Source organism: Macaca thibetana, chromosome 15 (assembly GCF_024542745.1).
Source record: "Macaca thibetana thibetana isolate TM-01 chromosome 15, ASM2454274v1, whole genome shotgun sequence".
NCBI lineage: Eukaryota > Metazoa > Chordata > Mammalia > Primates > Cercopithecidae > Macaca > Macaca thibetana.
The window spans coordinates 109,368,061-109,383,555 of NC_065592.1; the positions used below are offsets into that span (position 1 = coordinate 109,368,061).

The 15,495-nt window shown below is 49.8% G+C and overlaps 1 protein-coding gene across 2 annotated transcripts in view; it reads left to right on the plus strand.

The window, feature by feature from the left end:
- Positions 1-12,396, plus strand: part of PTCH1 (patched 1) — a 69,472-nt gene extending 57,076 nt beyond the window's left edge. The window contains exons 20-24 of one of the 2 annotated variants that reach the window (XM_050761980.1): positions 1,536-1,678; positions 5,518-5,617; positions 6,127-6,381; positions 7,982-8,531; positions 9,048-12,396. In XM_050761980.1, coding sequence (XP_050617937.1) covers positions 1,536-1,678; positions 5,518-5,617; positions 6,127-6,381; positions 7,982-8,530 — 1,047 coding nt within the window. In that variant the 3' untranslated portion in view covers position 8,531; positions 9,048-12,396. Of the gene's footprint in view, positions 1-1,535; positions 1,679-5,332; positions 5,349-5,517; positions 5,618-6,126; positions 6,382-7,981; positions 8,532-9,047 lie in introns of those variants that run through there. The other variant, XM_050761981.1, reaches the window with a different exon arrangement.
- Positions 12,397-15,495: the final 3,099 nt, after the last annotated feature.

The window sequence follows — 15,495 nt, forward strand, 5'->3', positions numbered from 1 at the left end:
TAATACAGAAACAATATTCTCTAAATTTTGAGCCTGCTCAAATTATTTTCTTCCTTTGAGCTGGGAGGAGGGACTATTTTTTAAAAAAGAAGAGTGCCAGCCTAGAGTTTAGAAAACCCATAATTCTAATACAGTTCTTCAAAAGGGAGATAAATTTGCATGTGAGTTAAGAATCCACAAGTTATTTTATTCTGATGCAAATGGAAACCACCTTTTTTGGAAGCTAGCATGGCCAACAGTTCTCCAGAACAGATTTTTACCATGGAAATGCTCACTACAGTCTCTAAACTCCAGGACCTCGAGTCCAAGCCATTTTCAGTATTCTCATCCTCCGTGTGAAACTGCATTTAGAGTTGCCAGTCACTGCTCTTTTGAGGTTTGTAAAATGGTGGAATAAGGCTGTGAAGAAGTTTCTTCTTCCACGGATGTCTTCGGGAAATCAGTGGGTTCCCGTTCATTTGCTGTCTTGGTAACACAGAAGCAGCGTCATCACGACGTGGTCATCACGACGTGGCCCTTATGGCCTCGTGGCCCAAATATGACGTAAGGCAGCATGGCTAAAAACCCCGCTGGTGCCTTCTGCCAGGAGCCGAAGGCAGCCATACTGACCCTAACGTCTTTACCAGCTCTGAAAGAGTAGAACCTGCTTGAGAGAAAAGTATGAAAACTCTTAGCACACCTTTGTATATTGGTATTTTTGCATCTGTTAGGGAGAACGACCGTCTCAGTCCTTCTGCGGGTAGGTAAGGCGTAGAAACGCATCCTGCCAAAGACACCCAGCGCTCTCCTCTCGGCGTAACCCTGAACAGCCTGAACTTCAGAGAGCTTGTGCCAGGCTTAACACTCCCTGCAGGGGTCACACGAACAGGCCAACAGTCTCATCTTCCAGAATTTACTCTGCAAAGTTCCCATTAAGTATCAACAGCATTCCTGGCCTGGAAGAGCTTTAGGACTGCAGGAGAGACAGGGATGTGTCCACACAGCATTCGAAAGGGCTTGATTCAAATGTACAGTCCTGTGTATTTCTTGCAATACTCTCATAGTGCTTAGATGTACTACAAACACAGCCTGAAACAGCGACAGAAGGTCTCACCTCTGCATAATCGTGAGGACGTGTGTGTAGCACCCAATGACTTGGGACACTGAGCTAAGCTCTTGGCCATCCAGTGCATTAGCCAGGATCCTGTTGCTGTGGGAATTGGAGGTCTCACCTGTGAGTGGGGTGAGATCATTTAAGCAGGGGAAACTTAGGGGTGAGTAGCAGTGAAAAGAAGGGGACATTTCTGTCCATTTTATATAGTTTTGGTTTTATTGTGTTCAAGATTTATGTCAACACCAAATATGACCCCGTGTCGTGAAGAGGTCGTCTTAGTTTAAGTCTAGATGTAGCTAGTTGAGCTTCTCTGACCACACGTTCCAGCAGCCGAAACAGCAAGGTGTGAGCAGTTCTGAGCGCTTGTAGCATTTAGAACAGAGCTGAGCACTTACCATATGAAGTCCAGGAACCTGATCTTGTGAACATTCTCCTTGCACAGGCCTTTCTGACAGCCATCGGTGACAAGAACCGCAGGGCTGTGCTTGCCCTGGAGCACATGTTTGCGCCCGTCCTGGACGGCGCCGTGTCCACTCTCCTGGGAGTGCTGATGCTTGCGGGATCTGAGTTCGACTTCATCGTCAGGTAAGCAGGCGTGTGCAAGGAGACATGTTTTAAAAATCATTGTTATTGGGCCGGGTGCAGTGGCTCATGTCTGTAATCCTAGCACTTTGGGAGGTCGAGGCAGGTAGATCACAAGGTCAGGAGTTCAAGATCAGCCTGGCCAAGATGGTGAAACCCCATCTCTACTCAAAATACAAAAATTAGCCGGGCGTGGTGATGCGCACCTGTAATCCCAGCTACTCGGGAGGCTGAGGCAGAGAACGACTTGAACCCGGGAGGCGGAGCTTGCAATGAGCCGAGATCGCACCACTGCTCTCCAGCCTGGGTGACAGAGTGAGACTCTGTCTCAAAAAAAAAAAAAAAATCATTATCATTAACTCAGGCGATCTTGGTTGCTTATTTCCTTCTGTATCTGGTAGATTGCAGCATCTCGTCATTGTGACTCTGCTTTCTTTTGAATTTGTTAACTTAGAGATACTCAGAGGTATGAAGACAGGCTCTCTCTAGAGCTCTCTTGGGGAATATCTTGGAAACAGAAGATAAAGGGTTTGGGCCTGGCAGCAAGGACAGTTCCACAGCTTGAAGCCAAAGGATCACCCAATAGGTGGCCCGATACTGGTGTCTCGGGTTAGAAACATCGGTAGAAAGAGATGCCAGATTTGACCGATGCTCCCTCTCCTTCAAACTGTAGGAAGGAAAGCTTAACAATACCTAAATTTTTCACCTGACTTTATTCTTCTAAGAAGTGAAAATGATGTGCCCAGATTTCATATTCGAGTCCCCACAATTAGGAAGCGTTCAGCATTGGACTTTGGTGTCAACTCTTGGGAATCTAAGCCTAGTTTGGATCTCAAGGCAAGTCATTTCCAGTTGATTTAATTAAGAATATGACTTTGTGAAGTATAAAAGAACAGTGAGTTTTCCTTCTGAAAAGAATTTGAGAACTGCAGAGGAGGAAGCCACTTGCTGTTTTGAGCGGCCTCCATAGCTTTGTGAGGGAGCTGCTCTCGGATGGAACCTGCTGCTTTATGGAGCGCGAAGGCCAGAATCCCCCATAAGTAAAAGATAGTCCAGGATTGGAACCGTGACAGGGCACAACCAGCTGTGAGAAGCGATGGGTTTGTTTGGCTTCGGTGCTGCGAGGTGGCGTGTGCGTCAGAGAGAGAGACAGGCTTCTCGTCTTCGAGTAAAAAGAAGACGGTTTCAACTAGAAGTTTTAGCCAAAGTCTTATTACGGGAGAAAGATGAGTCCATGGGTTGGCCTGTGGCAAAGCCCGCTGGGCGGTTTGGCATCGTGGAGGCTGCCTTCCTAGAATGAGTGCCAAGCTTGCTTGTTGCAGTTTTTGCGTAGAGTGATGGTGAGGTGGGATCGCTGTAGACCAGCGCTTCTCACACCGATGTGCTGAGGAATCATCTGAGGCTAAGTGCAGGGCTGATTTCGGGGGGCAGGGGGCGGGAGGCGGGGTGAGGGCTGGGTCTGCATCTCCAGCTACCTCCCTGCAGTGTCCATGGAGCTAGACTTCTCAGCACAAACTACTGCTAAGCCAGCAAGCCAGTTCCTAAATTCCTGTTTGCCAATACCAAATAGATCGTTGCCCAACTGAGTTAAATGTTTTGGTCTATGTTTTATTTATATTAGTTCTTAGTTTGATTTTAGCTTTTCCTTTGTTCTTAGTATCCACTTTTTCAGGCACTGACGTATTATCGCTATGATATAAAAGCCCAATGTCAAATAGAGTTTCTTCTGCATATTTACTTTCTCATTTAACACAAATATAACAGGCCGGGGGCGGTGGCTCACGCCTGTAATCCCAGCACTTTGGGAGGCCGAGGCGGGCGGATCACGAGGTCAGGAGATCGAGACCATCCTGGCTAACATGGTGAAACCCCGTCTCTACTAAAAATGCAAAAAATTAGCCGGGCGAGGCAGCGGGCGCCTGTAGTCCTAGCTACTCGGGAGGCTGAGGCAGGAGAATGGCGTGAACCCGGGAGGCGGAGCTTGCAGTGAGCCGAGATCGCGCCATTGCACTCCAGCCTGGGCGACTAAGCGAGACTCTGTCTCAAAAAAAAAAAAAAAAAAAAAAACACAAATATAACAAGCACCTCGTAAGTGCCATTTGCACAACAGCAAATAATGGGGACCCCCCATATCCCTCTGTGTAGCTTAAGGTCTTTTGGGGGCAGAGACGAGTTCACAGGCAAAACCAGGGGAAATGCACGGTGTGCTGTGGTCTCGTGAGTTTACAGGAGGGTCTCACTCAGCCTTGTGGGGGACGCTGAATGAGGAAACTGAGCCTGAATTAGAGCCCCCAGCTGGAAACCTGGCAGCCAGAATCCCAGCACTCTCCTGTCACCCGGGGTTGTTCCCGCCCAGAAATATCAGGGTTCCTCTTTCAAGCACTTAAAAGGGCTTCCCATTTTCTAGAACGGGATGGATTAACCTGATGAAGGCCTCACCAAGGTCAAATACATGAGCAGACACTGTATATGCTGAGCCGTCAGAAACCTAATTGGCCTGTTTATGCTTCAGCTAGATGGATGGGATGCAAATGTCTTAATGTGGCTGCTGATACGTGCCCCAGCCGAAAGTTCCAGCAGTTTACATTAGACCAAGACACTGGCTGCTTGGCTTTTACTAATGCAGTTCAGAAGTTTTGAGTGTTTACAATAGCTGCGAGGTATTTGTATTTTTGCAGGGATTCTCTCTCCTTTCATCTGATGTCAAAACATATATAGACACGGCAGCACTGGTTGCCTGTTTAATTTTATGAACCAGAGGACCATTAACAGATAGATATCTTGCCTTCCCTCTTCCCAGAACATCCTGATTCTCTCCCCCACCCCAGCCCACTTCCATCCGAGTTGCCCCAGAAATCATTAGTTCCAGAAACGCATCCCTGCGTGGAGTCCGTGCCCTCCAGCCGTGCAGAGTGTCCGCCAGCGGCTGTCCCTGGCTGACAGGTTTACCTTGGTATTCATGAAGGATTCCAGACCTTAGCCCTCAATGGTGGGAAAGCAGAACTACTTGTGCACTCTTCTCCTCTGCCATGGTGCTGCGGCCTTTATGTTTGAATTGGCTGACGCAAAACAAGAGTATTCAGAGATGCTAAATTGTTCAACAAAAGATTGGCCGGCAGAGCAGCCCCGCCATTGTGGAGCGCCCTCGCCCAGCACAATGCCCCGGCTCCCACAGATTGGGCAGCCTTTTCTTTGCAGAAAGCTGGTTCCTGTGTTCTAAAAAGGTTGCAATTGGAGCTATTTGGTAAAACTGGAACTCACAGAATTCTAGGCAGAAAGTTGTGATTAATGAAAGCCCAGGGAAAGCCTTACCTGATACGCTAGAGACTTAATTAGAGATTCTGCCGTAAGATGCAGAAGCATTTCACAGTGGATTAGCAGCCTGCAGAAGGGGGCTGCTTTTCCTCCTGGGCTAAATTGTTTAAATTCTACACCCTTCACTTCATTTGTTTGCTTCTGCTGGGTTTTCATGAGCGGGGCCCCTCGGCATTGTGTTTGTGCTTTCAGTCTGCCCAGCCATTCAGGTCGCATTCCATATTTTTGTGTTTGTGTAACACATTCATAAATAACATTACATGCCATCAGAGTTCAGCAAATTAACAAACTGATTTTTTTTTCTTCCCTTCATGAACTAACACTCTGGGTTGTGGAATGTAGTCCTCAAAGCCATAAGGTAAAGAAACAAAAACAAAAGCTCACCTTGTGTTGAATGTGATAACAGCCTCTTCAGCGGGTGGGTTTTGGTCATTTCTGGCGTTGCCATGCTGCTGTGTCGGGCACACGGAGGGTGGCGCGATCCACCCTGTCACAGCGCCTGTTCCCGTTTCCTCTCGATCTCCCAGGTATTTCTTTGCTGTGCTGGCGATCCTCACCGTCCTCGGCGTTCTCAATGGGCTGGTTTTGCTTCCCGTGCTTTTGTCTTTCTTTGGACCATATCCTGAGGTCAGTAGTGACACGGGGACGTCCCACGTGTAGGCCAGCTGAGTGCTGTGTTTCCTGTGCCGCTCTTCATTTCTACACTTAGCTGCCTCCCCACTTGCTGGTCGTTCTTCAGTAAACATCTGGGGCCTGTCTGTTTCCTCCTCGGTGTGCCGGCTTTGAGGGCTGGAGGGCGGGTTTGGTTCGGTTCCTCTCAACCAACCTGTTGCAGCCTGGGTCTTACAGATCTTTGTACAGTAAATGAAGACTTTCCCCTTGAGATACATAATCGGACTTCACAAGGGTAAAAAGTACACATCCCACCTTTCCAGTGTGGAGCAGAGGACAGTTCTGCTCCAGCTGCGGGACCGAGGATCCTCCAGGTGGTAGAAAGGGGGAGGCTAATACGGCACAGTGCGCAGGGCCCCAGGGCAGAGGACAGAGGCCCCTGAATAACACCGTGCTTTGAACTCTGAGCGTGGCCAGCAGGTAAATGGACAAGAACACTTGTAACATGGAATCCCCTTAAATAGGTGTCTCCAGCCAACGGCTTGAACCGCCTGCCCACACCCTCCCCTGAGCCACCCCCCAGCGTGGTCCGGTTCTCCATGCCCCCCGGCCACATGCACAGCGGGTCTGATTCCTCCGACTCCGAGTATAGTTCCCAGACGACAGTGTCAGGCCTCAGCGAGGAGCTTCGACACTACGAGGCCCAGCAGGGCGCGGGAGGCCCTGCCCACCAAGTGATCGTGGAAGCCACGGAAAACCCGGTCTTCGCCCACTCCACTGTAAGTGGCCCTGCGGAACGGGGAGGGAGGGGTCTTCCCACCGAGGTAGTGGGCCCAGTGGTCCAGCGGCCTCCTGTCCGCTCTGCGCGGCACATCACGCCGGCGAATGGGATGCAGAGAGAAAGTACAGGCTAGGTCAGATCACAGGAGACGGCCAACGTTCAACTCTTCTCAACTATAAAGATGCCGTCTTCCTGTGGTTTGATCTCATACAGGATAAAAAGGGGCAGGGCCAGTAATGTCACTGCACAAAGCAGTAGCATCTGTCCTGTTCGCGGTGAGGACATTTGGGCTTCAAAGGCCAGAGATAAAACATTCTTTGCCTTTCCCGCCCCCCCTTAAGGTGCATGTCATTTGAGTGATACTTTCTAAAACTAGTAGTATTTTTATTGCCCGCAGAAGTAAGGTTTTTTTCTTCTCTCACTTCTGTTAGGTTTCATTGCCCTTGACACAACGTTCGTTATTATTGTCTAAATACTTGACCGTAGCTTTTGTGGCTCCAAGCTCATGTTCCAGGTGGCAGGAAAGAGCAGAGAGGCCGAGAACCACCCCTGAGTTCTTGGCCTTCAGTGATTCAGGAGGTCACCGGAGCCTGGGGGCCCCTCCTCGGAGGGCCAGGGACCTGGGTCCTTCCCTCCGCCCTGTGCTCCCTGGGATGGGCTCAGCCCCGAAAACTCAAGGAAGGCTCTGAGGCTCATGTTGCTCCACTGAGGACCCCCTGCTGTCCCTCCAGGAAATGGGTATTCCAGTCCCAGGCCAGAGCAGCCCTTCCGTGAAAGAGAGAAAGGCCAACCAAATAACCTGAATTGTCCTCCTCCTACCCCCCGTGACGACCCCGCTGAGCTGCAGTGTGAATCTGGTTTTGTTCAGCGGGAGCCTAAAAATAGGTACAAGCTGAACGACTTTGAAGTTGGTCACGGTCCTTTTGATTGATGTGGCCACTGTGTTGCTCTGTGCTTTGTATAGAGACGCAGAGACCAGATTCTTCACAATCAGATGAAGCGGGCTGCCCGCCACAGCCCTCCGCGGTGACGAGAGTGCCCTCTGCTCTCAAGGACGGGAGCCACCGGCCACACGTGGCTGGGAGCGCTTGAAATGTGGCCGGGGCTACCGAGGAGCTGGATTTCGGATTTTAGGTCATTAAAACGGAAGCAGCCACACGTCTGGAGCGGCTGCCGTGTTGGACAGAGTAGGCAGAGACGGTCCTGCCAGCGTCCTGCACTCAGGCCAGCCAGGGCCGCACACTTAGCAGCTTTGGGAGAAGAGCAGCTCAGGGCCTGCAGGACTGGACAGGGTGGGGGGGCAGCAGCTTGGATGCTCTGACCACAGCCCACATTTATGGGCAACAGCAGTACGTGTCCAGCCAGCTGTGTCAGAGAAGGCCTGGAAACAGGATTCAAACAACACGCTCCTCTGCCAGGTCTCGGAGGTTATGAGAAGAACGGGCTTTTCTTTTGTGGGTGGAAGGCCCCCATGGGCTCCCCGGGGTCGACTGAGTCTTTGGTGAAACCCAAGGAGGGAGGTGTGGGAGCTGCGGGGACCATGCCCAGCCTGGGGCAGACCCTCCCCCCCCCTTCTAACCCACCCTTGCCCTCTGCAGGTGGTCCATCCCGAATCCAGGCATCACCCACCCTCGAACCCGCGACAGCAGCCCCACCTGGACTCAGGGTCCCTGCCTCCCGGACGGCAAGGCCAGCAGCCCCGCAGGGACGCCCCCAGAGAAGGCTTGTGGCCACCCCCCTACAGACCGCGCAGAGACGCTTTTGAAATTTCTACTGAAGGGCATTCTGGCCCTAGCAATAGGGACCGTTGGGGCCCCCGCGGGGCCCGTTCTCACAACCCTCGGAACCCAGCGTCCACTGCCATGGGCAGCTCCGTGCCCGGCTACTGCCAGCCCATCACCACTGTGACGGCTTCTGCCTCCGTGACTGTCGCCGTGCGCCCACCGCCTGCCCCCGGGCCTGGGCGGAACCCCCGAGGGGGGCTCTGCCCGGGCTACGAGGGCTACCCCGAGACTGACCATGGCCTGTTCGAGGACCCCCACGTGCCTTTCCATGTCCGGTGTGAGAGGAGGGATTCGAAGGTGGAAGTCATTGAGCTGCAGGACGTGGAGTGCGAGGAGAGGCCCCGGGGAAGCAGCTCCAACTGAGGTGTGTGCCACTGACAAGGGCAGCCGAGGGACCTAGAGCCAGGCGGAGAGGAGGGCAAGGTTCTCCTGGGGTTCTCGGCATCACCAAGGGGCCGCGGCACTCGGGCACATCCCACGCTGGACCCCAGTGACCTTTAATCCCCAGAGCAAGGCTGATGTGTTGGAGTTTTGTCATCCTTGGGGGACCGGCCCAGCTGCACACCAGGTCTCTTCCCCTGCTGCTGGCCTGCGGAGGGTCGGTGCGGTGCCACAATGGCACCAACAGCACCACCTTTTACCTGTGCCAGTCTGCATGGAGGTGCATGCCACAGCGAATTGGTCACATGGGAACGCATCCGTGTAACCAGCCCCCAGATGAAGGGAGAGGTCACAAGCGGCCCTCAGGGACCCCTCAGGCCCACACCCCACTCTCGTGATTTCTAATACCAAGATCACTCCCGCCTGCTTTTGTACTTTATAAATACGGACTCACACACCTCTTACTCTGTTCAACTTCCTTTTCTGTTTCCTTTTAAAGGGTGATTAAAATCTGAAGCAAAGAGGCCAAAGATTGGAAACCCCCCACCCCCACCTCTTTCCAGAACTGCTTGAAGAGAACTGCTTGGAGTTATGGAAAAGATGCCCTGTGCCAGGACAGCAGTTCACTGTTACTGTAACCGATTGTATTATTTTGTTAAATATTTCTATAAATATTTAAGAGGTGTACACATGTGTAATATAGGAAGGAAGGATGTAAAGCTATGATCTGGGGCTTCTCCACGCCTGCCCCAGAGTGCAGAGGCCACAGCGGGGCCTGTCCGTATTCGAGCATTGGGCTCCATGCCACAACCAAGCTTCATTAGTCTTAAATTCCAGCATATGTTGCTGCTGCTTAAATATTGTATAATTTACTTGTATAATTCTATGCAAATATTGCTTATGTAATAGGATTATTTTGTAAAGGTTTCTGTTTAAAATATTTTAAATTTGCATATCACAACCCTGTGGTAGTATGAAATGTTACTGTTAACTTTCAAACACGCTATGCGTGGTAATTTTTTTGTTTAATGAGCGGATATGAAGAAAGCACGTTAATCCTGGTGGCTTCTCTAGCTGTCGTCGTGTGCGGTCCTCTTGTTTGGCTGTGCGTGTGAACACGTGTGTGAGTTCACCATGTACTGTACTGTGATTTTTTTTTTTTGTCTTGTTTTGTTTCTCTGCACTGTCTGTAACCTTTAGTAGGCTCTGACCTAGTCAGGCTGGAAGCGTCAGGATATCTCTTATTACTTTGTGCTGGTGAGGGCTGGCCCTAAACATCCACCCAATCCTTTCGAATCAGCCCGGCAAAAGCTAGATTCTCCTTGTGTCCACGGCATCTCTTACGATCATTGGCTGCCATCCAGGACCCCAATTTGTGCTTCAGGGGAATAAGCTCCTTCTCCCGGATCATTGTGATGGATGCTGGAACCTCAGGGTGTGGAGCTCACATCAGTTCAGCATCGTGGGTGTTAGAGAATTGGGTGACATGCCTGGTGCTGAGCTTTGGCTGGGCTCTGAGAGTATGTACACTCTAAAAAGGTGCAGCATTGTGCCCCTCTTGCAACCAACATACACACGACCCCTCCCCCAACACCCCCAAATTCAAGAGTGGATGTGGCCCTGTCACAGGTAGAAAAACCTATTTGGTTAATTCTTGGCCCACAATCACCCAGAAATGATGTTTTGAGTCCCTATAGTTTAAACTCCCTCTCTTACAGCTGGTTGAGGCCTTCTGGATCCGTTTGCATCTTCTTTAAGCGGTGAGCATGCTTTGTGGTGGTGCAGAGGCAGGCCTTCTGTAGGATAAGAGCTCCAGAGGGGTTCTTCGTGCACCAGCGTTTAGGGTGCGCACTTCCTAAATAAATCCGAACATCGTCTCCATGCTCCCCGTCATTAGTGCTCTTTCAGTGTGATATGGGAAAGCAGGTGGGCAGATACACCCCATTGAAGGATGTAGGCAGGGGCAGGTCTCAGCCAGGCATATTTTTAAAGTTGCTTGTGTACTGGTTCTCTTCTTTTGCTCTGAGGTGCGGGCTCCCTCACCTTGTAGCCAGAGACCAGCACATGTCAGGGAAGCACCCAGTGTCGGCTCCCCCTCCAAGTCCACACCAGCGCCTTGTTACGAGAAGTCAGAGGAAAGGGTGGGGTCCCTGCAGGGCTGAAGCCTGAGCTACTGTGAGGCGCTCACGAGTGGCAGCTCCTGTTACTCCCTTTTAAATTACATGGGAAATCTGAACGGAGAGGTAATGGGCCCCCAGAAATACCCACAGCGTAGTGACCTCAGACCCTGATACGCACCACGAAACTCTAAGACGCAGATTGGGAGCCGCTTGTGGCCGCTGGCTGTGTGTGTGTGTGACTCTGCTGGGGACCCTGGCCACCCCCTGCTGCTGTCTTGGTGCCTGTCACCCACACGGTCTGCTGACCTCACACCCAGCTCTGCTCAGAAAACGTGTCCTGCGTGGAGGAGGGACGATGCGAAATTCTGAAGTCGACTTCCCGCTGGCTCCTGGCGTGCCCTCGCTCCCTCCTGAGCCCAGCTCGTGGTGCGCCAGAGCCTGTGCGGCCCCTGATTTCTGCACGGTGTAGAACTTCCTCCCATAGTCACATTGGCAGAGGGAGAACTGGGGGGCTGGCAGGGAATTAGAATTTCTCTCTCTCTTTTAATAGTTTTATTTTGTCTGTCCTGTTTGTTCATTTGGATGTTTTAATTTTAAAAGAAAAGAACTTTGCTGATATTTATAATTTTGTATCATAAGAATGTTTTCCTCTACAGTATTTGTCATGCCAGTTTATAACAAAAAAAAAATGCAGGGATTTTATTTCTATTGGAAACATTACAGCTATGTTTTACTTTTGGACAGAATTTTTATTTGTATAGAGTGCTTACTAATGTTAAATAGTTCAGAGTATATAACATTGACATTAAGGACTCATGGTAGGTTTTAGGGTAAGGAGTTTAAAGGAAATAAATATTCAAACTGGGTCTCATTGCCAATTTTGGTGGAAATGAGTTTGTGTCATTTCAATTACAAAGATAAAAGTATGCCATATAATTTATTTATATGAAGATTTATTTTTGTAGTGTACATAGTAGTCATCAAGTCTTTTGACAGAAGTATATTTTTAAAGAATTTATATGTGATGAATCCATAATGTCTGGAACTTTGCTGAGACATGAGTGGGGCACAGTTTTCATTGTAAATTACAGCAAGGAAAGAAAATGTTTACCAGTGTTAAGAGAGTCAGAGCAGAATGGATATTCATGCGATTGTCAAGTGTTTATTAGTTACCATTGGTGACCTAGCATGCTTCTCATTTCAAACCTTGGAAGGTGAAAATGTACAAACTCTCTAAATATTAATGTTCAAACACTGATAGAAATTCTAACATGAATAAAAAATAATATAACTTGTTGGTTATATCTTTGTTTGTAGAATGCTTTTTTTCCTTAAAATACTTGGGAGAGGCAGTCAGTGTTGGAGCCATCAGAAACTGCTGTTTCATCTTGCTGACCTTGCGACACTCTTTTTTGCTGTGTCTGATGGAGACAGTTTTATGTTTTTCTCCTTTTTGTTTTGTATAAATAGTGGGTACAAGCATAGCTCTGTTACATGGATGTATTACAAAGTGGGGGCTGAGCTTTTAGTGTGACCATCATCCAGACAGTGTACACTGTACCCATTAATTCATTTCTTATCACCCAGCCCTATTTTTGTTTTCTCATACCAAGAAACTTCCTAAGTTAACCATCAAAATTAGTCCTTCTGTCATCTCTCTTAGCATACTTATTTCCCTTATGTGATGCCTAATAATGAGGGAACATAAAGAAAGCCAAATTCAAAGATGATCCTCATCAGTGAAGGTGTCATACTTCTAACCAGTGTCAAAGATAATAGGGAACTGATTGAACCCGATAAAGAACAGTCGTTAAATGTTTCCTGGTAAGCAATGATTTCATCATAGGCCTGGAGAAAAATATGGCCAGGAATATCATGTCCACGTTACAGCTGTGTAAGCAAGGAGTGGTGGGGCTGAATAAGGTCCCCACTGCCGTGCACATGGGCGAGTTGCAGAGCGGTCAGCGAGCCACAGCCGGCTGGCCATGTCCTGTTGCACAGGTTTACGAGGAGACAGCCGTGCCTGTTGCAGCACATATTGTTGATGGCTGCTTTTCTGCCGCAACAGCAGAGTTCAGTAGCTGCCACACAGACTATGGTCTGCGGAGACTCTGATATTTACTATCTGGCTGTAAGACCCCTGCCAGTCCGTCTCCAGACAAGGTAACATAGGCCAGTACTAGTCAAGTGTGGTCCATGAATCAGCCTGCCTTGGAAGCTTGCTAGAAAAACCGAATCCAACATCGCCCCAGACCTACTAAATCAGAATCTCGGAGTGAGGTCCAGGAATCTCTGCTTTAACCGTCTGTCCTGGGGGTTGCGATGCACCAGCAGAGGTGACCCCAAAATTCCAGCCGAGTGTGGCCAGGTTCTATCATTTGGCTTCGGCTCCTGGCCGGTGCGGGCTGGATCTGGAAACAGCACAGATACCGACTCCACTGTGTAGTTCTTTCACAAAACACGTGCTCCTCTGTGGCTGAGCCCAGGCCAGAAGCGTGGCTCTACGTCTGGGAGTCCGGAGTGAGGAATTCCCTTCTTAGTGCTCGCCCCATGGTGAGGGAGGACCTGGGTGGAGAGTGCAGGCCCCTTTCCTAGAGGGGAGGGGGAGCCACGCCAGGCCAGACCCGCTTCCGTCCTTCCACGGAGAGGGTTCCCTGTCACCCACTTGACTGGCTTGGGCAAGTCTCTTAAAACCCCAGAGCCTGTGTGTCCTCATCTGTCAATTAAAGACATAAGTATCCCTTGAAAACTTCCGAAGGGTGGCAGCAGTGATGCTGGTGACAAGGTCTGGACCTCAGGGACTGGCCAGAGTCATCTGAGTGAGAATCGGACAGCCCCGTCCTGAGGACGCCACTCTGAACCCCAGTTCAGTCACCAACTCTGCCTCAGGGTTCCCATCGTGAAAATGACAAGGGCTCCTCATAGAAATGATGGGCACTGCTATGGGAATAGTTCGTGTTTACTGAGCCCCTCTTGGGAGGCATTGGAGGTAGCACAGCAAATTCTGACCAGGTAATGTTCAGGTAATACAACGCCCTCAGTACTACACATAACAGATAATTTGGCTCATTTAAGTTACAGAGAATATGTGCTCCCTGAATCTGAATATGGAAAATAGTAATTGCATTAATTGGAATTCAAACTGGGACAGGCTTTCCCCAAGACATGTTTAATACCACCAAAATGGCCATTTGCTACCATCCAGTTTTATATTCTTAGTTAGCTAACTAGCTAACTTTTTAACTTTTAACCACGTTGGCCTAGGGAGAAGTTTTTAATCAGACTTGTGCCCCCAAATCCACCATATTTATTCAGGACTTGGGTCAACATAGCGCTCCATTTTTTTTGGCACAACAGATGTATTTCACGGCATTGTGAAAGCTGTGTCCTGCGACGTCTCGGCAGCAGCCCACTGTAAAGGCAGGTGTTTCATTTTTGGTAACTGGTAACCGGCCTCCCAAAAGGAGAAGTGGAGATGGTCTATTAATCACCTGAGAAGAATATTTGCCAAGTTTTAATTACTTTTAACGAAGGCTGCGCATAATGAGAACACGCCTTGAACATGAATCTGTTTCATCCTTTGCACCGTCGTGAAGGAGGGCATGTCAGGTACCGTTTTCTGCGTAGGTTCCCTGCCAGGAAATTCCAACCACTGCCACCAGAAGGATCTGGAAGGGATATTCCGGCCTGTTAGGAACACAGTGGGCCTCAGGAAGGGTGAACTCTAGAGATGGCCCAAATCAAGCTTGGTGTGCATGGGAAGCACATACAGAAAGCGTGCGCATCAGCACCGCGAGGTGGTGGGTGTACCACGGATTCCTGCCCGCTCTCGGGGAGGTCCCTTTTCGGGGTGGGGGGCAGAAGGAACAGGGCCCTCGAGGTGACAGGCTGTAGAGAAAACCAGTTTTGTGAAGACGGTGTTTGCCCTGAGAATGAGTCGGGCCCCTGCGAGCGGTGTCACCCTGCAGAGACAGCTGCAGCCGCAGCCGCAGTGCCAGCACTGCCACGTGAGCACGTCTCACAGGTGACCCTGGAGCGGCATGGGTTTGCAGTGCATGGATCCACTTATACGTGCATCTTCTTCCCACTCTGCCCACCCTGAGGCAGCAAGACCGACTCCTCCGCCTTCCCTCCTCCCCCTCCCTCTGTTTTTCTTCCCTCTCTCACTTTCCTCCTCCTCCTCCTCTTCTCCCTCATCCCCCTCCCCCTCCTCCACCTACTCAATGTGGAGACAGGGAGGATGGAGACCTTTGTGATGCTCCACTTCCACCTAATGAATAGTAAATAGGTTTTATCTCTTCCTTATCAGTTTCTTCATAACGTCTTCTTTTATCTCGCTTACTCTACTTTAAGAATAAGTATGTAATACACGTAATATACGAAGCGTGTGTTAGTCACCGTGTTACGGGTAAAGCTTCTGGTTGGCAGTAGGCTACCATCTTGGAGTAGCCTCAGTCTTTCAGTCAGAAGTTATACATGAATTTTCAACTGCTAGGGGATCAGCACCTCTAACTCCCACGTTATTCGAGGGTCCACAGTGCATCCCACTTTCCTGGAGAGTGTTGTCTTAATTCATCTGCTTCCCATCCACAGGGCTTGCGGCCGAAGATATAGGAATGTGATATAAGCTACCAACAAGGCAAACAATAAAGTCCCAGAAGAAAAGCAAGCACACGAAACACCTAAGCCAACAGCACCATCTCTCAGGGCAAACTCTCTCTACAGCCTCTCGCCGGAAGGGCCCTGTTCCTTTTGCCCCCGCAAAAGGGAATTCCCACAGAGTAGGCAGGAACCAGTGATGATAACAAAGGACAACAGCTTGTATTG